This window comes from Gobius niger (assembly GCF_951799975.1).
Source record: "Gobius niger genome assembly, chromosome: 5".
Classification (NCBI taxonomy): Eukaryota; Metazoa; Chordata; class Actinopteri; order Gobiiformes; family Gobiidae; genus Gobius; species Gobius niger.
Genome location: NC_136856.1, coordinates 18,543,022 through 18,564,439, shown reverse-complemented (window position 1 = coordinate 18,564,439; position 21,418 = coordinate 18,543,022). Strand labels below are relative to the sequence as shown.

The 21,418-nt window shown below is 41.5% G+C and overlaps 1 protein-coding gene across 1 annotated transcript; it reads right to left on the bottom strand.

Annotated features, from left to right (window-relative positions):
* Window positions 1-2,522: 2,522 nt before the first annotated feature.
* On the bottom strand, window positions 2,523-18,913 carry chrnb5b (cholinergic receptor, nicotinic, beta 5b). The gene is made up of 6 exons (XM_079556051.1): window positions 18,582-18,913; window positions 10,372-10,517; window positions 10,253-10,297; window positions 10,051-10,160; window positions 4,706-5,675; window positions 2,523-2,957 (listed from the first exon to the last, which is right to left on the bottom strand). The coding sequence occupies exons 1-6, from the start codon at window positions 18,631-18,633 to the stop codon at window positions 2,796-2,798; spliced, it is 1,485 nt and encodes a 494-aa protein (XP_079412177.1). The 5' UTR covers window positions 18,634-18,913; the 3' UTR covers window positions 2,523-2,795.
* Between the last annotated feature and the right edge of the window lie 2,505 nt (window positions 18,914-21,418).

Genomic DNA, 21,418 nt, shown 5'->3' with positions numbered 1-21,418 from the left:
TCCATGCTTGGAACTAACTTAAAGTGAACACAACGCAATTAACTCTGGCTTTATTTTACTTTGTGATGTTCCGATCTGCTTTAAAACTAGAAAACGTGAACACATCTGACCACACATAGTACACTATCCATTTCTCAAACTGAAGAAATTTAAGCTCACAGCTCCAAATGAACAGTGCTTTTCCCAATCCTACTTTGTTTAGTGCTTCCCCATCTCCCTCAGCCTCATGTGTCTACTCTCCTAATTGAAATTGATGCAGACGTCGAGAGCCTAATTTATGAGCCACGCACACACTCACAGCACAAGAGGGGTCCAAATCGCAAGCAATAATTACTGAACCTAGGCCCAATTTAATGGCTGTCAGTATTTCTGTGGGATTACAGTACACTCATTTCCCAGCGTCAGACACTGATGTGGTGCAGTGGCTGCTGGGAGATTATGACGCTGCTCTGTTGGCGCCGGAAGCATCGAGAGTACTTTATGGTGGAAGTATTCAGCAACACATTCCCTGCTGTGAAAAAAACAGTACTACTCACATACTAATGTTTTAAGTGCATATTACGTATTAGACCTATTTCACCAACAGTTTGCTTATGTAATGCTTATTATATTACTTCTTCATTTGAAAAAACATGGAACATATGAAGAGGTAAACATCTGGAAAAACCGTGGCTCATCTTATAAACCAGGATTCAGGACTGTTGTTGTGTCGTTGGACAAGACATTTCACCCACCGCGCCTGTGTTTGATTGTGGTGTGTGGGTGAGTGGTTGGTGATGGTCGAAAGGTTCATTGAGATGTGCAGCTGTCGGTCGACCCCAAGGGCAACTATGGCTGCAAATGGAGCTTACCACCAATGTATGAGTGTATGCAGATCCCATTACAATGTGTGAAGCGCTTTGAGTGACCTGTCAATTAAGATGCCCTTCCCTTAACACATAACATTTTCCCAACATTTTTCTGAATGCCACTTCACTGGTGTAATACAAATATTTATACTTATACTTACATGCATTTCAGGAGTTTCTTTTCTGTTGTTTTGGTTATATCAATATCTTCTTTGCACACTGTATAACATTAGTTGAGAAAGTATTTATGTAGCAAAATACAATTTCAAATTCAATTTCTCCCCAACACTGTACATGACCAACATGTGCAAATGGAAACCTGCTGTGTGTCTTGAGTGTTGGTCCTAATCATCACAGTTCCAAGGAGCATTTATTATTTTGATTCAATGACCATGTAAACCAGCTCTCCTTTTGTTGTCTCGTTTATTGATTCATTTCAGGTCATCCATTCCCTTCAGAGTCACTTATTTCAAAACCTCAACACACAACACACATGACATCATGGCAAATGGAAAACTCTCTCTCTCTCAGTCCACTCAGAGATTATGACGGCTAGATTCTCACAGTGCACTTTGTTGGACATGTTGCCGGGACAGGAAAACACATTAGGACACTCTAATTTTGGCTCAGGTTTCAGAAAACACATAGTGGCAATGGAACCAGCATTTTACACTTAGAAAAAAGAATTTCCATAGAGACACAGTGCATTTTCTCTAATGTAAATAGTTGAAGGACAATCAAGATCGTTCCTCTCCTGAAAAATCGCTTTTTTATGTCAACTGAAGCTCTGTCCATCTCAAAGAGTGCACTCAGACTCTGTCTTTAGCAGGACATTTGTTTACAAAAGTGAGCATTTTCCCTTTTTAACTTTAATATTATTCTTGCATTTTGTAAGTTGCCATATAAATAACAGTGATTTAAACTATAACCAAAATAGTTGTGATTTTTCTTTTCCTCAGTAATTGGGCCGCCTCTCTCACTATATAACTATTTGTTTACTTATCTCACATGACACAACTGTGTCTCATATTATTGTTCTTGTATCATCATGTGAGGTGCTGTGGTAGTGAAAAGGAGAGTGAGATGCTGCTGAGGTAGTGCTGCCTTACACCCTCATACTGGATCTCATAAGTGGAAAACATGAGGATAGACCATGACCTTGTTTTTTGTTGGCATTTTAATCACCAAACCATTGTCCACAGAACACATGAAATTAGATAGAAAAGAAAATTTGGCTGAAAGAAGGGTGGGAAGAAAAAATATTTGCATCTGTTTTGAACTACGTCGTATACTTAACATTTATATGATAAGTCATAGTTTGGTTACAGTTGATTTTAGTGCTGAAAACAGTTTTGTGAAAAATCATGTTAAAATAGAGCACACGGTTATATTAGTCCAAGCACAATTTTCATCAGTCATCGGACAGAATACATATTGTCCATTGGCTTTAACAAGGCATGGAGTAGAAGTTTGTGAACATTGTAGAGGGACAACAGATCTTTGCAAAACATAAAGGGGAAGTCCTCGGAGTGAGTGGGCAGGTGAGATATCCAATACTGATATAATTATATTAATATTTAGACTTAAACAGTAGGGATTACAATGTAAACAAAACACAGTGTTTATTTGATGCATGCTAATACTGTCATGTGAAATTTATTACAATTTTAGCACACAAAAAAGACTAATTAATAATCAGTCAATGATCCATGGGAAATAATACAAAACCTTGTGATTATGCTGCTGAGGACATTGCAAAACATAGATCGCTACACAACTGAATTTGTTCAGTTCAGTCAGTTTTCTTACCATTATGTCCCAATATAGTATTAATATTGCCATTGAAAAATGTCTGAGCAGAAGCCCTGAGCCAGATCCCCCGCTGGTACGAATGCGTCAGCTTCCTGTGCGGCTCGGTTCACTTCCAGGTCACAGCGAGGGTGACACTCACGGTCCACTCCGCTCCATGTCCTCCACGATGGGAGTGTTGTAGCTCTGGAACAGAGGCTGCATGAAGAGGCCCATGGTCCCGATCACACACACCAGGACAAAGATCCACAAGAAGAGACGGTCAATCACCATGGCAACGTACTTCCAGTCCTCGATGATCTGCAAAAACAGATCTACGTTATAGTAAAATGACTGTTTATAAATTGTTGTAATAATGTCTTAAGAGCAGCGCTTAACAGACATTTGTGAAGAAAATGCTCTATCATTATTAAATGTACTGAAAACAGGGCCAAGCTGCACACTGGATTATTATGAGTTGAAAATAATATTTTCATTTGGGAATGTTGAGTATGTTGAAAGTGGATCTCTAAACTACACTAGCTGGGTCTAGACACACCCCGGACACGCTTTTGTGACAGTTCGTGTATCAGAGAATCAGCCTGAAACTTAAACTTAAAAGACACAGATGTTTGAACTGAATGTACAATTGTCTCATGTAAAAGCGCTTTGTGACTATGTCTGTGAAAGGCGCTATATAAATAAAGCTCTTCTTCTTCTTCTAAAAAGATTGCCGTTTTATTGATGAGAATCTACATCGTTTATATGAGTTGTCAAAACAGTCAAACAGAATAAAATCCAATAATTGAAACCTTGGTGGTTTTATTTTTAGATTTAAAAAGGGTTCCATATAAATATAGAACCCTAAAAAGAAACCTCTGCTTAACCACAAACCTCTGTAGCAACTGACAGGACATGTCCAGACTAGTCTCACAACATTAATTTGTGGAGCCAATCCTCCAATGGTAAGTTCGTGCTGAGATTTCATGATGTTCTCCTACGCAGACACGAGCAGAACCTGCAAACTCCACACAGAAAGGCCCCGTCCTGGTGGGACGAACCTGAGGCACGAGCACTAACCTCTGCAGTGTATTCTGCAACTGTCTGATCCATGTCATTCACACTGTTACCTTTGAGATAATACTTTGTGTTTAATCAGCCTGGACAAACCAGTATTGATTATGTACTCATCATTATACACATTCATTTTGTATATTAAAGGTGAATTATGCGACATTTTTGCATTATGGTGGTCTCTACAATGAGCCAGGATCAATTGTTTTGTAGGTTTTCTGGTGAGAGGGTCCATCAGCAGTGAAAACCTTCCAAACATTGATCCTGGCGCGTTGTAGAGACCACTGGGATGGAAAGTAAAGGCGCCATGCTGACCACTAGTACAGCCGCTGGATCACTACAAAGTCAAATGAGCATAAATTTCAGCTTTTCTTCCACATGAAAAGCTGCATAATGCACCTTTAACTGTTGCCCACCTTTACTAAAAAGAAACCTATGAACGGAGCAAAGAGGCGCAAAGGCGGAATCCACCAATGCAAGAGCCATATGCAGAATAAAGCTCCACCACTGAATGGCATGCTAGTTTTAAAAGGGGCTAGATGCAAGTTGGCCATTTTATGCTCACTGCTGCCACCTCAGGTCATACGTGTAACTGCAGGTTTTTTATTAAGCTCGTGCATGACGGCACTTCGGATCCGAATTAACAACTTTCTGAGTGACAGTGCAAGATTTTAGAGGCAGTTGTGGTGAATAGGTCTGAGCTCATTCTACACATTAAACTCTGTGTAGTCCCTTTAAAGGTGACTGTAACAAAGAAACAGCATCCATTTTCCCTCAGAAGCATGTGTGAAGGTTGATGGTCCTTGGCCAGGTTATGAATGCATAGCTTGTACTTTTGTTTTGAAATAAATAATAATAATAATAATAATAACAAATCTCGTTGGAATATTAGTAATCTCTACACTAACAAACAATTAACAGTTCATGTTCAACATTAGTTCAAACGAGAATATTGTGAATGTAACCAATTGATAATATTGTTGCCAAATACCAACCCCTTCATCGTCATCCTCGTTCTTCATCTTCGCTGCGATGTACCTGACTCCATCCACAGCGTCTTCCACATCGATATTACTCTTGAGGGTCAACCTCTTTCTGAACTCGGTGTTCTCTGACAGACCGCCCTTCCAGCCGTAGCGCTTGGCCGACTCTTCATTCACATAAAACGACGATGACGTCACCATTGTGGAGGGGCAACTTCGGTCCAACTTTTTATCTGTGTAGCAGCGGTTCTGGTGCTTTTTCCTGAACTTCTCTCTGATGTTTGAACTTCCCGGCCTCCTCATGAACAGGAAGGATGGAAGCCGGTGCAGGAAGACCCGTTTAACCCAAGGAGGCATGGTGTGGGTGCTGGGCGAGCGGTGGTGGACATTGAGCACACAGACACTAGTGACAATCGAGAAAGTGACCAAAACCATGGAAAACATGAGGTACTTCCCGATAAGAGGCACTGCGAGCGATGTGGGAGGGACTATTTTTGAGATCAGAAGCAAGAACACAGTTAGCGCCAGAAGAACCGAGATACACAGAGTCATCTTCTCACCGCAATCTGATGGAAGGTAGAAGACCAAAATAGCCAGGGATGTAATGAGGATGCAAGGGATGATTAGGTTTATAGTGTAAAACAATGGCTTCCTCTTGATCACAAAGTCGTACGTGATATCCAGATAGCGGATGTCGTCCGGGTCTTCGTTCTTGCGTCCAGGCAGAGAAACAATGTCCCACTCCCCACTCGGTTTGAAGTCGTCGCGGCTGGCAAAGTCACTGAGTAAAATGAGGTCGATCTCAGTGTGGTCGTAAGTCCAGGAACGGAACTGGAGAGTGCAGTTCTGTTGGTCAAAAGGAAAATCACGGACTTCGATCTTGCAGGCCGACTTGTAGATGGCGGGCGGAAGCCAGTTCACTTCACCGTTGTTGGAGACCACAGCGTTGGAGTAGAAGGACACTTCGTAGGTTCCATCAGCGCTGAAAGGAGAAACATAGGTTAATAACAAGCTAAAACATGCAGGAGTGCTGCTTGGATATCCTGGCTCTTTCAAAAAATCTAACTTTGGTGCTCTTCAGTGCAGAGATCAGCATTTGACTTTAAAAAGATACAAAACTGACGCACTCAAAGAGAAGCAGTACTGCCCTGACGAAGGCCTAATACGGCTGAAAGGCGTGGCGTGGGCAATGTTTTAATCTAATGGCCATGCTGCAATAAAGGCCTTTTACGAATACTTCTCTTTGAGTGCCTCAGTTTTGTATCTTTTTTGATCCCGAAATCATTTTTGACCAAGTTCCCTGAAGCGTTGTAGCTCAAAAGTAACGTTTATGGTTATTAACGCCTAGGCTTAATTTCAACCTGGATAGACTCAAACAGACAAAAGCAGCGATTAGGAAGATTCATTGACATGTATATTAGTTTTGGTGATCAGACCCCGGCGGTGGACATCGATGTATGAAAGTCAGTATGGATGAACAGCTTGTAGTTAGGGATGTCTTCCCCCGGAGCCTGGACACTGGTGGTGGTATGGAAGACCCGTGAAGCTGCAGCAGGTAGAAGCCGTGGATGGAAGAGGCGGAGATGGGGTGGAGGTGGGTCGCAACGCAGCTGGGAAGCGAACGAACCATGATTGCTGGGGCTTTAAAGCGGGACCGAGGGCGATTATTGTCTGCTATGGAGGTGTGGCTCTTATGCTGATGGCTGAGGTGGAGGTGTGGCCCTCTCGGAAGCAATCATTGGCTGGAGGTATGTGATGCTGAAATTAGTCTCCCAGGTTGAATTGCCAAAAGGTCTTCAATGGAGGTATTCATTGAAGGAATGAAGGTATTGCCAAAAGGTCCCATTTTGGTGTCATCATTTTAAATGACATTGATTCAGAAATGTTGAGGTTTGTCTCTGTGCTGTTTGGTATATTGTAAGCGGATACTTTGTGGCATTTGCGAAATAATAGCTTTGTTCTGGCGACTTGGCCGTGCAGCCCAAGTGCTTCCATATTGTGCATCTTGTAACAGCTACACAACTTCTTTTTAGCTAAAAAAGTTATCTTGTTTATTGTGTGCGTCCACAATTTTCCTACCAGTTGTTACTGACATTTTTGTTGGTCAAACCTGGTTTGGACAAAGGTATATTTTATCAGGGTCATTTTTTTCTTTTGTCATTATGGTTTTAAAGTAAACTTCACACAACCACTAAAAAATTCTGCCAGGGTATGTGAACTTTTGAGAATGTATATTCAGCAGAAGAAGTACCAGACTGTCTTGCTATTGATGGGTTTCAATAACATAACTTGTGTATTTGTAAATCAGGTAAATGTATTTGCTCAAATAAATTAAACTAAACTAAACTAAACTAAACTAAGGATAGAATAGTTTGTTTTGAGTTTTTAAGAACTTAGGGTTGTTGTTTTTTTCTTTGTTCCCACTTCACTTCATGGAGTAAGTCAGGGCCTAACCAAAATGTATCCTTATGAGTGAATGAATAATAAACCAGTGTGAAGCACTTTTGTTGTCTACAGGGGGCACTATAGAATCTATAATTATAGATTCTCTGGCAGGACAGGAGCAGACAGGTCATGTGAACATCAGGAACAAGCATAATGCCACAACTCAAGCAAACACGATGTCAAAATCTTTGTCCCCAGGGTAAAACTGGACACCACCATACCTCAAATCTGCTGAGACCACTTTTTCCTCTTCTTAGCAGGTTAGGACTGCAGCTGATGCATTATGGATAAGTGGTCTATCAATTATAAAATAGGTCAGGAATCCAAGCATCACACAGCTCTCTAATGCTTTGGTGGTGTATAAAAATGCAGAGTAATTAAAAATGCAAGGCTTTCACCTGCTTACGAAAAGCCCCGGTCCGTCCCTGCTACAGGCCACTGACCTGACATGGTATCATACAGAACTGCTGATCACCTCACATTACGCCTCTCATCATCATCATACTTTTAATGGGATCTTTAGCTGGACAGTGATCAGTGAATCTAATGCCTACAAGAAGCGCACTGCTGACAGGAACCTCTATACTGCGCATGCAATTGCTGTGTCAGGAACAAATAAGCATTTAGCCAATCAAATATTGAGAAAGGTACAAGCAGTGACCGGAGCCAAGAGTTGCTTGAACAACAACAGACACTATAGGACATTTCTATGTAAATCAATTATTGCATATTATAAAACATCCAACTCTGACTTGATTGATTTATCTTAGGAATGGCAGAAACCTGAAAGTGAAAGTCTTCGGTTCTTTTACTGGTATGCTATGATTTTACTTACAAGTATTTGACAGACCTTTAAACAAGCAAAGCAAAATACACATTTGTTAAGTGATGATGTCATTACTCTACTTCCGGGTCCAACGGAGCTTATTCACTATAATGGGATTCAGGTAAAGGATAATGCACGACGAGGTGTCCATTATCAGAAATAACTGGACGACCGAACCGGTTGCTTCCGCGGAGTCCAGTTGTTCTGATAATGGACATTGTGGATTGAAAATTGATTTTTTTTTAAGTCCTGGGCAGGAGTTATTCACTTTTTAATAAGTTTTGCCTGAAGGTAATTCCAGCTCAATTGTTTATAATTATTATGGAAACAGCTGCAGTGGATATGATGACTGTTATTTAACTGTTGCCGGACTAGTTGTAGCGGGGTCACTTTTTAACGGACGCCCTCTAGCCAATCAGAATCAAGTATTCACCCAGACCATGGTATAAATGGTAAATGGTCTCAACTTATATAGTGCTTTTCCACCTACATTAGGCACTCAAAGCGCTTTACAGCAAGGATCCACTCACCCATTCATACTCTCATTCATACACCAATGAACGCAGACACTGGGGGCAATGTGGGTGAAGTGTCTTGCCCAAGGACACAACGACAACGACGCAACTTTCAGGAGGAGGTGAGATTCGAACCCTCGACCTTCCGATCATGAGACGACCCGCTCTACCATCTGTCGCCCCATAACTGATTTTAATCTGCTGTAGAGCCGACGACAAGGCTCTTTCTAAACATCTGATCACACAGAAACATTACATTTACTCTGGATTTTCTTTAGTAATGCTTTTCTGACATTAATTATCAAATTATTTTTCTCGTACACAATGAAGGCTTATTTTAAATATTAAAAAAAATCTTAATTTTGCCTGGAGAAATGGTAAGATATATTATTCTAATTAGGTGTAAAACAGTTTTTGGTCTTCCATCTGTTTTTGCTGTGTTTATCTATGGAACTCTCAACTGTTGGACTACTGGAAGTATCTTGCTATTGTTTGTGATGTCATTAACAAACGTATAGAGACCATTCTCATTTTGGTTGGCAAATGAGCCGTTCACAATTCCACCCACAACTACAGGGTTCCATTAGATACAGACGGCATCTCGTCATAGATACAGACGGCATCTCGTCATAGAAGGGGGCGTGGCTTCGCCGAGGGGGAAAATAGAATCTTTAGAGAAACACAATTTGTCACTCTTTTTAGCCATTTTCTGGTGGAATATAAACGTATTCATCACATATAAATAAAGTCAAGTGTAAATCGGGTCCATATGGATATTTTCTCACAGCAGATTGTTCAGTAGAAGTGAAAAAACAGCAGTTCTAGCTCGCGCTAGCTAACCGTTAGCATTAGCCCGATGCTAACATGTAGCATCAAGTTAGCATTCTCTGTTATTTATGTATTTATGGACTGTTGAACCACTTTGCTCCTCCCCATGTGTCTGTTTCTTTCTTTAGTAGAAAACTATATTCATAATTCAGCATTTGTTAAAGTAGTTTTTGAATAATTAGAGAAACTTTAGATTTTTCTCCAAATTGTTTTCCCCCTTAACTGTTTTCAAACATGACCATATATGGGCGACTCCAGAGATGCCGTCTGTATCTATAGAAGGGGGCGTGGCTTCGCCGAGGGGGAAAATAGAATCTTTAGAGAAACACAATTTTCCACTGTTTTTAGACACTTTCTGGTGGAATATGAACTTATTTATCACACATAAGTAAAGTCAAGTGTAAATCGGGCCCATGTGGATATTTTTACAGCAGATTGTTCAGTAGAAGTGAAAAAACGGCAATTGTAGCTAGCGCTAGCTAACCGCATTAGCCTGATGCGAACATGTAGCATCAGGCTAGCATTCTCCGTTATTTAAATATTTATGGGCTGTTGAACCACTTTGCTCCTCCCCCATGTCTCGTTTTTGAATAATTAAAGAAAGTTTAGATTTTTCTCCAAATTGTTTTCCCCTTTAACTGTTTTCAAACATGACCATATATGGGCTATTCCAGAGATGCCGTCTGTATCTTATCACATGGTTGAGAATGGTCTATTAACAGATTTTGTCCCGGCACACTTACTTGTTGTAAAGGACGATGTCGGGCAGCCAGATGTGCTGTGACGGGAGGCGTATTTTCTTAATTCCTTCATACTCTTCTGGATCCCACATTAACCTGTAGTCATTCCATACCTGCAAATGAGCGCAATGTTCAAGTTTCAGTTGTTAGCTGTTAGAAACAAGCTTCCTGAGACGTGATATTGCAAAAAAAGAAGAGCAGCAACCTGTGAGAGCCAACAGTTCGTGGTCATGATCTGCTCTCTCTCATTCTGAAAAAGACAGACACTTGTTTACATGCGGCCTGTTTTCTTTGAACCTGCACATCGAGTCTGTGTTTTCTCACCACGTTGATGAGTTGAGCCAGAGACACCTGGATGTAGATGGTGACCTGTTGGCTGTTGTTGACAGCGGGTCTGATCAGCTTGTTGTAGCGCTCCGGTGACAACAGGTGACTCACCAGCCTCTCTTCCACATCAGCACACAGGGCAGCTGCAAACAACACAGAGTAGATCATAATGACCTCCATACAACAAAAATACTGCACAGTGTTTGGAAAAAGATAATAAAGAAATCTGTCAGACAAATGACTGAGTTACAGAATGTGAGTCACAGAAAAACGCTGCTTTGCCACAAATTGGCCGTGAACATGAGGCACCAATGCAGAGTAGCCAGGAAAACCCGCCCAAAATATCTGAAAAAGTGGCAAGGCTAGATTTTTGTATTTATTTTAGAGCTACTGCATTCCTCCAATGATGCCAGACTGCCCCTTTCTCAAGCTCTGAGGGTCAGTTCAAAAGGTGATTTTTTTTTCCTCCTCAAAATCAAAGCTAAATAGAACCTATTTTACATGAAAAAACAGCTTAACCAACACCTGCAGACAACTTTTTCACCAGCGAAAAAGCTTAAAATCCACCCAATTCACCTGTAAACCTTACATCTAAGGAGCATAAAGATACCAACATGTAGTTTTACAATTAATAGAGAGGTGGATTTTAAATGTATCTTTAAATATTATGAAACTCCTTAACTTTATTAACACATTTGTAACATACTAATTGAAGTTAAACTAATGAATAAGATGGTGCTTTTATTTTGGTGTGCTGGATCGAAACAGGAAGTCACTTCTTGGGCGGCATTGTTATGATTTGAAGTTATGCACAGAGTCAATTCTTCAGAGGAATGTAGGTTTCACCACTTTCAGGGAGCAATGTTGTCACGGTGATAAAAAAAACAACTATAAGACACACACAACTAACAAAATTGCTTTATTTTCAAATGCACTTCTGCCTACAAATGTCTGCTTCTTTAACACTCAAATTTAATTCCACTATTAAATAAAAATGAATGAAGCTGTTGGATAATTACTGACAACATGTCCAAAAGCTTTATTCAGGATGTAACTTAGCTGGAGGAGACATCTGTGCCCATATTCAAATGTAATGAGAAAGTCTGTTTTTCATTATTGTCTATGTGGTTGTATCCAGTATTACTGTATTTCTATAATATCAACATGAAAATATCCACTTTCACCAATTTGAAGAAGCTTCTTGGTAAACTTATAAAAACTAATATTATTTTTATTGATAACAAAGCCAACATGAGTGTGGTGTAACCATGGAAAGATGTTTACATCATCGCCAATGATACAAATATTTTCATATGTAAATAATGTTTCAAGGCTTTCACTCGAGTGCTGCATTATTTAAATTTGCAGCAGCTGCTCAGTGGCCTGCAACAACTGAATATGTCTTCCAGGCACTTGGACGACACAAACACGACAGCGGCCTCGTCCAGGCCACGGGCCGCTAACATGGATCGAGAGACTGCACTACAGGTGTTGGCAGAGGACGTGCTCTCAGACCGAGACTATGACGGGGACAGAGATTTAGTGTCCTGCCTGGTCAAAGGATTTCTCAACCAGGACTGGAAAGCCTTACAGGAGAGACAGAATGAGGTGAGTCATAGATAAGATGATAGATTAACTTTGCATCCCGTCACAATCACGGGCCAACAGGTGAACCCCTCACAAAAAATCTGAACACAAATCAAAAAGTTTCAAAGTGCCCAATTGTTCTTGGAGTTTGAGATTGAAGGTTATAATTTGAACGTTGCCATAGAAATGCAATGTGGGTATAAACTATCTAGCTAAAAACTATCTAGCAAAGAAGTGGAGAAAAGAGCTGTGGAACAACTCTTAGCTGTTGGGTCACCACAGGGAATTCACACTGTAGTGTTCGAAAGATTTTATGTGAACGATAACTCCTTTGGCTTATCATGTGACAGGAAACCTAGAAATCTTGGCAGTTTTTACAAACCAGTCCAGAGCTTGATAAACTGAATAAATCAAAATTTTGCAATAAAATTTGGGTTCTTACTCAGTCACTCCATACTCAGTGGTGGTAAGCTACTGTTGTAGCCACAGCTGCCCTGAGGTAGACTGACGGGAGCGAGGCAACCAGTCTGTGCCATCGGCCCCTTCGACCACCACCAACTACTCACTCAAATGCTACATTCATGATTGCCTATTGTACATGTTTTTAGTGGTATGGGAAACCAGAGTACCCGGAGGAAGCCTACACATACACGGGGAGAACATGCAAACTCCACACAGAAAGGCCCCGTCCGGCCGGGATCAAACCTGGATTAGAAAACTAATGCTTTGCTTATACAGAGATATATTATCAAACGTTATTTGCACCTTTATGATGTACTATTATGTAATTTCCTGAAATTACTTTCTCGATGCCAAAACAGTTTAAGATCAGGGTTTATCAGATGCTAAATGTATTTATGTGTGCAGTTCACCGAAGCCCAGGTGACTCATGTGATGAAGAGGGCTTTAGGGGTCATGAGCGACTTGGTGCTGTCTCTGGTCCCCGCCATGCAGACCCAAGAGCTGTCCCAACAGCAGGCCCAGGCCCAGAGCAGGTAAACTGATATCAGATCACAACATTTTCTTTTTCACTATTTCGTTAAATGATGCTTTAACAGAATGTTAATTTTGCAGATCTGTTAATCTAAGCAAGAGTGTACGATTTGTCAGCCCCTTAAAGTGCGATGTACAGTTTTTGGAGACAACCACAGAAGACGTCATGTGCATCATAACTGCAAGTTATGAGTTAATCCATAGTTCGGAGCAGAAGGAGAGTGATGCTGGGATCATCCTTCAGGCTCTTACCTCCAGTTTCGGCTGCTTCACAAACCCCCCACAAACAGACCAGGACCCTTCAGTGCCAGGGTCTGAGAGCCACTTTACGTATGACCCACCTGTGGACTGCTGTACCTTCTTTGACAGGGCATTCTGGCTTTGCACTCATAAAATCAAAGCCTCTTTAAATAGGCATAAAGGCCACAGTCTGACTGTGTGCCCACAGAAAGTGACCACTGAACTCTTCAACGAGGAATTTCAGAGAAGCTGCCAAGATGAGCTGAAGACGTTTCTGCTGAGAAACCATAGGCTTTTACATCACTCTGAAGAACAGGTCTCCTCAGAAAGAGTGACGGCTGTGGCCTCTGAGCTGCTGGACACGGTGATGGTCTCTGCACGTCAGCTGTGTGAGCCTGTCACGGCTCGCAAGATCAAAGTGTCAGAAGAGAATCTTCACAAAAACGCACTGGATTTGAAATGCGATATAGATGCCATACTGCTGAGATTTTTCACACAGGACGAATTAGGGAGTAATTTCAGTAATGAGGTCCTGACGAGTCTGGAGGACACTGAGATCCTGAGCGACAGCAAGTTAACTCTCTTTGTAACACTTCTCATAGACAAGGTTTACACAAAATACTATCCACGGGATGTGAGTGAGCAGGAAGAACTGGACCCTTCCTTTAAGGCCCGTTCTTTCCCAGAGGTCAATAAACCTGATGAAGAAGACACTGAAGTGCTCCCTTCACAGCGGACGTGTACATTTGTCACTGAGGCAGTGACATTCTTGCTAAAATCCCTTAGTTTTTCCTCTCCAAACTCAGAAAGTGTCGACGGTTCAAGCAGGGCAACGTTGCTGCCAGATGATGCCCTAAACTCTGCCATTTCAGCTGATCCTGAGCTGGAGCAGCTCATCGCTCGCTTACAAAACCTACAACCAGAGCTCTTCTAACAGCGCCATGCTGTGCCATGCAGTACCAAACTAAATAAAGCAAAGATTGTCCTGAACATGCACTAGGTCGTCTTGTATTCCATTGCTCTAAATGACAAAGTGTTTTATCTGGAACTATTACAGTAAGGCAAGGCAAGCTATAGCTGCACACCTCAGCTTCAGAACTGATAGAGCCTCTTGGATGAGAGAAAAGACTTTTAAACACATGGATGACTGAAGGACAAAACAGACAGTTTGTTGTAAAAATAAAAAAACAAAACTCATAGAAATGTAAGACAGAATTTCAACTGGTTGGTTCAATCAATCAACTCAATACAATTGAGTAATACTATTCAATTCATTGAATACAATTCAATAATGAAAACATTAATTTTGATTACCCCAGTGCAAAGAAATAGCACAAAGTGGAACAATGTTGTTTTCCGCAAGTGCCTATATTTGATTGTATAGTGTTTTTTTGTTTTGTTTTTTAGCAGCACATGAATCTTCAGCTCTGAGCTCGTACCACTTGATGCTACCATGAAGCGAGCATGACATAATGAGAGCAATTTGCGTGTGTTCGAAACAGACGTTGCGTGTTCCTTCACTGCTTGGATCAGAGACCACGCTGAATTTGTTGACACTTCGAGTTGATTCAATTATGTCTATTTGACACATTATGCATGTAAACTGTAATACCATAAACATGTGCGCACGGAAAACCTTGAGACAGGTTTTGTCCATATAATGAATAACAAATGAAGTGATGGGATTGAAACAACAGTAAACACAGCTTCAGTTTGGTTAAACAATGTTACTGCACAACTCTGTTTCAGACCTGGTGGGCTGATAAGGCATTTGAAACATCTCGTGTGACAATTTTATCCATCCATCCATCCATTTTCTTCCGCTTTATCCGGGGCCGGGTCGCGGGGGCAGCAGTCTCAGCAGAGATGCCCAAACTTCCCGATCCACACACACCTCCTCCAGCTGTTCTGGGGGGACCCCGAGGCGACACCAGGCCAGCTCGGAGACATAGTCCCACCACCGTGTCCTGGGCCTTCCACGAGGCCTTGTCCCACTAGGACATGCCTGGAACACCTCCCGCGGGAGGCGACCAGGAGGCATCCGAAACAGATGCCCGAGCCACCTCAGCTGGCTCCTTTCGACGTTCGACGTTTTGACAATTTTAATCTGTTTTAATCCAAGTGTCAATGTCAGCTTTATTTATATAGCACATTTACAACAACACTGGGTGCCCAAAGTGCTTCACATACACGTTACAAGTGTCACCTTGGAGGCTGCTTGTATATCTTTCATATAGGGTAAACTCATAACATTTACTATTGTTAATTGTGAGCCGAGATGAGAGGTAGCAGTGGAGATATACATCACACACTCCCGAAGTGATTGCTTTTGTAAAATAGGAACATTTCAGCAAGAAAGATGCAAGGTTTTTTAGTGGTCGAAATTTCTTCATCTTTTTTTCCAAACAATAATCTCGCCAGCCTCTAGAGGTTTATAAAGCAATATTAAAGTGTGGAAAGACCTTGATATTGCAATTGACCTGTACAGTGTTTCAAGAAGTAAAACATAAAACAGCCTGATGCCGTTATTCATGGGCTTTTCACCTTCCAACTCCTTTTCTGTGTCTTTTAATTGAATGCTAAATGACATACCATCTGACATGAACAACCATCCAAATTTCGAATCATGAATCCTATAATTTCTTGTGCCATTAAATAAGTCGTCAGTTTGAATCATCGTGGAAATAGTCATTCATTAGATGTTAATCACAGTGCTCGAAAATCAAACGCCTCTATAATGTTAAGCACTGATCATTCAGCTTTGATCCTTTGCTGAATATGGCAGGATTACAAATGATTGTCTATTAAGGTTGAATCACGGCTTTTAATCGCTGGAGGAGCTTTGATTGCATAGCAGCTTATTGGCTCCTGGTGAAGGCAAGTGCAAGTTGATTTGAACAACTTCTCCAACTGCCCTGGAAACAGTGTTTAATCAGAGTAATGAAAGACACACCAGCCCAAACTGTAAATAAAGCCAGTGCTATCAGACGTGTGCCAAAGAGGGGACTCAGATGCAGCATTATTTTGGGCTAAACGTGGCAGTGGAACCAGAGTATAATGTCCGTGATTGGGATGGGGCTTTGAGGAGACCGGGACGGGGCTCATCACACATGTATGCACACACTCTCCCTTCTCCTGTGCGCCTCGCTGCACTTATACACCTCAATTATTCATCTCCGCTAAAATAAAAGCGCCATCATCTCGCAAATAGACTAAAACACAATGAAGGAAATACTTCTCTCTTTTCTTAACTGTAAATCCATAGAGGTACAGTATACGCAGATCGAGATACACACACCAGCACAAATCGACATCTTTTATTTGAACTTGTCGTGCGGGAGGCGTCAAAATCTAGGGCATCCAGATCGCCAAGCACAATAAGAACCACATCCGCAAGCTTCATTTTTAGCCCAGAGAGGTTCAGCAAGTTAATATTTCAAGACTTTGCCATCTGTAGTGACCTCCTGGAGGCCAATGCTTTTTGGGGCTTCAGCTGTCGAAGGTTCGGCGCTGGTTTCTTAAAAGCTGGAGGAGTGTCCGATTCACATCACAACATCAAGCATTCATATTTCCCATGTCCAACTTTACGCCTGACTAAAGTAGGATTTTTTGTGCCTCATCCTGGAGACGACATTACAGGTAACAACGCTGGGCCTCAAACTTGTTAGTCCGGGCAGTAGCTCCGGTGGTGGATTCGAGTGTAGTCCTTGAGCATGACACTTCGCCCGCCTTGCCTACATATGTGTGGTTCCATTTTACGCGCAATGTTCTAATCAGAAAATAAACTATTTGAATGAGTGTGCAAATGAAAGCCCACACTGCGGTGACTGAGAAGATCCATGGGAAATGTTCTGATGTGAACTTCATTTTCATGTTCCAAAGAAAAAGCGATGAGCGGCAAACTCATGTGTGCGTGAACATTTTATGCAGTTTTGGAAAGGGCTTGTGGCAAAAAAAGCAGCAGCAGCGGCTCTACCCACCAACAGCTCCCGAGGGCCACACACAAGAAGGGCAGGGCTGTCGGATGAAAGATTCAACTATCCCAAGTGATATTGCGTAATGAAGACTGGCATTATGTTAAACTATAATGAAACTAATGTGTCATGTCTCATATCGGCAGAACGTTGAATAGCCTAATGACTTTTACTGATAGGCTATAACCGTTCTTTACTAAAAGTCTTAGGTTTCTAAAAATGGCAACTATGGTAACTGTCAAAATGCTGATTTTTCAACTTGGTTTATGACTAATATCTCTGTCATTACTTGGCCTTATCCAGATGAAACAAAACTTCCAAAAAAAATCAATGCATTTCTCCTTCAGCACATATGAAAAAAGGTCCAATTATTTTGTCATAATGGTGTCCACACTGCAAAAATTAAATATCAAGCATTGGCTTAAATGACTTGAATTGAGGAAATGTATCTTGTTTTTTGAGCGGTTTTCGCTCATTTAGACACTTTTCCTGATCGGACCGAGTTTGCTTTGCTTGTTTGAGGACATTTCAGACCAGTTCTAAGGTAAATCTCGCTTGAAATAAGAAAATAAAATTGCCAATGAGAAAAGACCAATTTTCTTACCCCATTGGCAAAGAAAATGACCTGAAATAAGGACAAAATGTATCGAAACGAGTCAGAAACATCTCAGAACAAGTGAAATAATCTAGGACAAATGCCCAACAACAACTTACCTAGTCAAAACAACTAAAATTTGGATTATTATGCTCCAATTGAGATGTTTATACTGATCTAGTTAAATACTAAAGGGGTCAATTTTCAGAAAGACGGGTGTCACGTTAGTTAGTAGGCTAAAGGAATTAAGCCAAAATATTCATGTGGAAGCAAAGAAATCATGATCACGTTCACCATGAGTAGATTCTCTGTTTAGGAATCTCTGCCTCTCTCCTTTAGACTTACACTGGTCCCTGCTCTACATGAACGTAACCTATTCCAAGCCTTTGGGCATTGAACCTCCGACCGACTGGTTTCATTAGCGATACTCCAATTCAAAAACAATATAGTCTAGATAGTCTGTGTTTGTTATAGCTATAGTTGTCCAATAGATCCTTTGAATCAAACTTAACTTCAACATCTAACACCTGGAGCTCTTCACGCAATGAGCGCGTGTGAAGAGGATCAAGTCGGTTAATTGCAACGGGCTGAGAAATCACGTGCACGGTCTGACGCAGGGAATCACTACTTAGCCTCTGGCGCGCGTTCAGCAACACGTAAGGTGTCATAAATACAGGATCTGAGTGGTTGTCATGACGCGGTGTTAACATCTCTCTACATTATCCGGACATAACAGCAGTTTTATGTGAAGTTCAAGCTACTTCACGAAACAGAAAACTCGGGGTCTTAAAGGTGGCGTTGTCCGTGTGGCTACTTACTTGCCACGGTGAGAATCAGGAGAACCGGGATCGCCTTCACCGGGACCGCCATGCCGCCCCCGCTCCTGCGCCTCACACGTGCGTAAACTTGCCAATCTTTGTTTTCCTCCGCGTCCGAAGTACAAGAAGAGTCGAAAGAGTGTGATCACCGAGGTGTCACTGCGCGGGGCAGCTCCGGTCGAGACATGATGCACCACTCTCTGATCCCTCTGCTTCCTCAGCTGTCCCAGCACGTCTTGTGCGTAGACGCGCTTGTGGGGCGAAAGGAGAAGGGTTTTCTGTCGGAAAGTAGATGTGGATCTAACGGAGTGGATCACACACCGGTGCTTGCAGAAGCAGTCATTCTTTATGGATAAAAGATTTAAGCGCCGGTCTCAACATGGCCCTACCCGCGCAGTGCGCTGCCCCACCGGGGGTATGTGGTCTGCCTCATGCACACGAGCGATAAGATGACTTCAGGGAACTTCACAGAAACCAAACTCCTCCTTCTTTAATCAAACCTTGATTCTTCAACAAGTTCATGATAAATTATAGGCTATTTTTAACAGGAAGCAATTACTTAGTGTCAATACTATATAGGCCAAAGTCAAAAGTTTAAAAGTTTGTTTTGAGTGAAACTCGATGTGGTGAAAGTTAAACCATTTGAAGGTATAACCACTGTTTTAACCAGTATGACTTATTCAAAGAGAGGGAGGGCATGTAAAATAAGGTCAAGAATACATTTATTCCACATAAACCCTTGCAATACAATTCGCTCATTATTTCATGCAGATGTTGTAATGTAAGTCCCCATTATCTACCAGCAAATGGTATTAAGCATCCATCACTCTCCATTACTGCCACATTTCAGCATCCCCCCCTCCCAAAGTCCTGGGACGTCTCTTCTAATGAACATTTCCATTGCATCCTAAAAGCAGGGGGAGCAGCGGTGAGGGACAAATCCAATCAGAGCACTTAGAGCTGACTCTGGTCTCTGATGGAGCAGTGTGGAACGCACAGGGAAAGAGTATGACAAAGCCCATTGTTATACGAGACAAAACTGTAAATACTGTCCATAACATTTCAGACCAGCAAACAAAAACGTGTGGAAGATATCATTTATTCTCAGTTGAATTATCTAAAAAAAGATAATAATAAAAGCCCATTTTTTGTCATGTCATTTCTCTGTGGTCAATGTGCTCTTTGAAAAGAAACTTACTGCATCAATTCAAATTCCCTATTTTCTCTAAAAAGGAAAACTCACATTATGTCTTGGGGCTATTTTCCATGTATTTCTTGTATTTTCATTTCCCCCTGACCTCTCTTCCTCCAGAGACAGGCCGTTAAACACTCATCTCATCTGTGTTGTAAATTTCTGCTTTTTTGCATGAAGTTGGTTTTATTCCCTCGCTCGCTCCCCCCTGACCTGCCCCCCAGGCTCCACAGTCAGAGACAGTGCCCCATTCTCCGCCGCACAAATGTAATCATGATTTAATTTCACTTGGTTACATTTGTGCTTCGAAATGACAGTTCCAAATGGGGCTTTCTTTATTCAGGACCGGTGACTTGTTACCCTTGTCCTGATGGTGGCTTTGGAACCTTTTAACAGATGGCATTGACACTGTTCACTATGCATCTTCTGTGTTTCTCATCTTTCTGCATCTATGCCTCCATCATTGTCCTATTGCCTCCAGGTTTTGTTCTCACGCCTCAGTCAAGTTTCAGGAATTATACCCCACTGGTTTGACTGCTCATATTATCAGCTTCCTTTTATCACATATACTGTGTGTGCTAATGTTTTCCTTCTGGGTATATCCCTTATCCCAGTGTGTACTATATGTGTATATCAGACACGTGTAGTACAGGACAACGCCATACACTGATGTGTTTAGAGAAGACGATGAGAGTATATTGGGGACAGCAACATGTTTTATTTATGTATCACAAATATGGGGAAACTTCCTTAGGCACACGTTTATGCAAGTTTACCAGAGTATGAAATTGAAGTGTTCAATTTTCAAAATTTCGCTTAAAGCCTTACAGACCGGCTCAAGTTCCACAAGTCAGCTAAGTACCACCCCATGGGCCACCCTTACGATAAAGTCTGGACACAGTGTAAATATATTTTAAATGTGGCAATCACAGCTCAAATTCATGTGCTCAAATCTTAAAGCAGTACTACTTTTTACTCAATAATTGTCCGTTAGAGTAAACACTACGCTGACAGAAAAAACAAAGGGAGAGAGGGATATTGTACATCCAATTACACAATGAGATCATTTTTTTCACTCAAACTTGGCTGTAAATACTGTTTAAGTGGCGCTAGCCCGCAGTTAGCTTTGCCCGTTAGTTGCAATTGTGGTTTTCTGGTCAGAGACACCGGGGGAGATGAAAGACCCCCCCAATCATCCCATTAACACTTGTATTACCCCCAGAAGGACTACAAAAAGGATTTATTAAAGTAAACAGGTTACTTGGTACTGCTTTAAGTTTGCACTGTGGTCAAAATGTGCAATGCATTATATGACTTTGGTGTGTCCTGGAGTGTGTGTATGAAATGACTGCTCCTCTTCAACAGTGCCCTTCTATAGCGTCTAGTGTCATCTTTACTGCAGGCTAAGACGACTCAGTGCTGCTCATGATCAGCTACAAATACTTGCATCCCCTTTAGAGGAGAAATACAACGCAGCAAACAGAATGTTAAGGTGGACTTCCAACAATTGTTTGTTGACATTGTCATTATGTTGTTTACATTCATAGTACTTATTAAATGGTTTGTCAGATCAAAATGTAGACGGTCCAGTGTTTTTAAGCTCGAGGCATGATTCGTGCAATTTATGAATAGAGGAAGAGGAAGT

What these genes read in the sequence shown, in the direction of transcription:
- chrnb5b (XM_079556051.1), bottom strand. Translation starts at nt 18,633, where the DNA reads ATGGCGGTCCCGGTGAAGGCGATCCCGGTTCTCCTGATTCTCACCGTG. An exon ending in CCTGATTCTCACCGTGGCAA is followed by an intron (nt 10,518 to 18,581) that starts GTAAGTAGCCAC and finishes TGTTGTTTGCAG; the next exon opens with CTGCCCTGTGTGCTGATGTG. An exon ending in TGGCTCAACTCATCAACGTG is followed by an intron (nt 10,298 to 10,371) that starts GTGAGAAAACAC and finishes TGTCTTTTTCAG; the next exon opens with AATGAGAGAGAGCAGATCAT.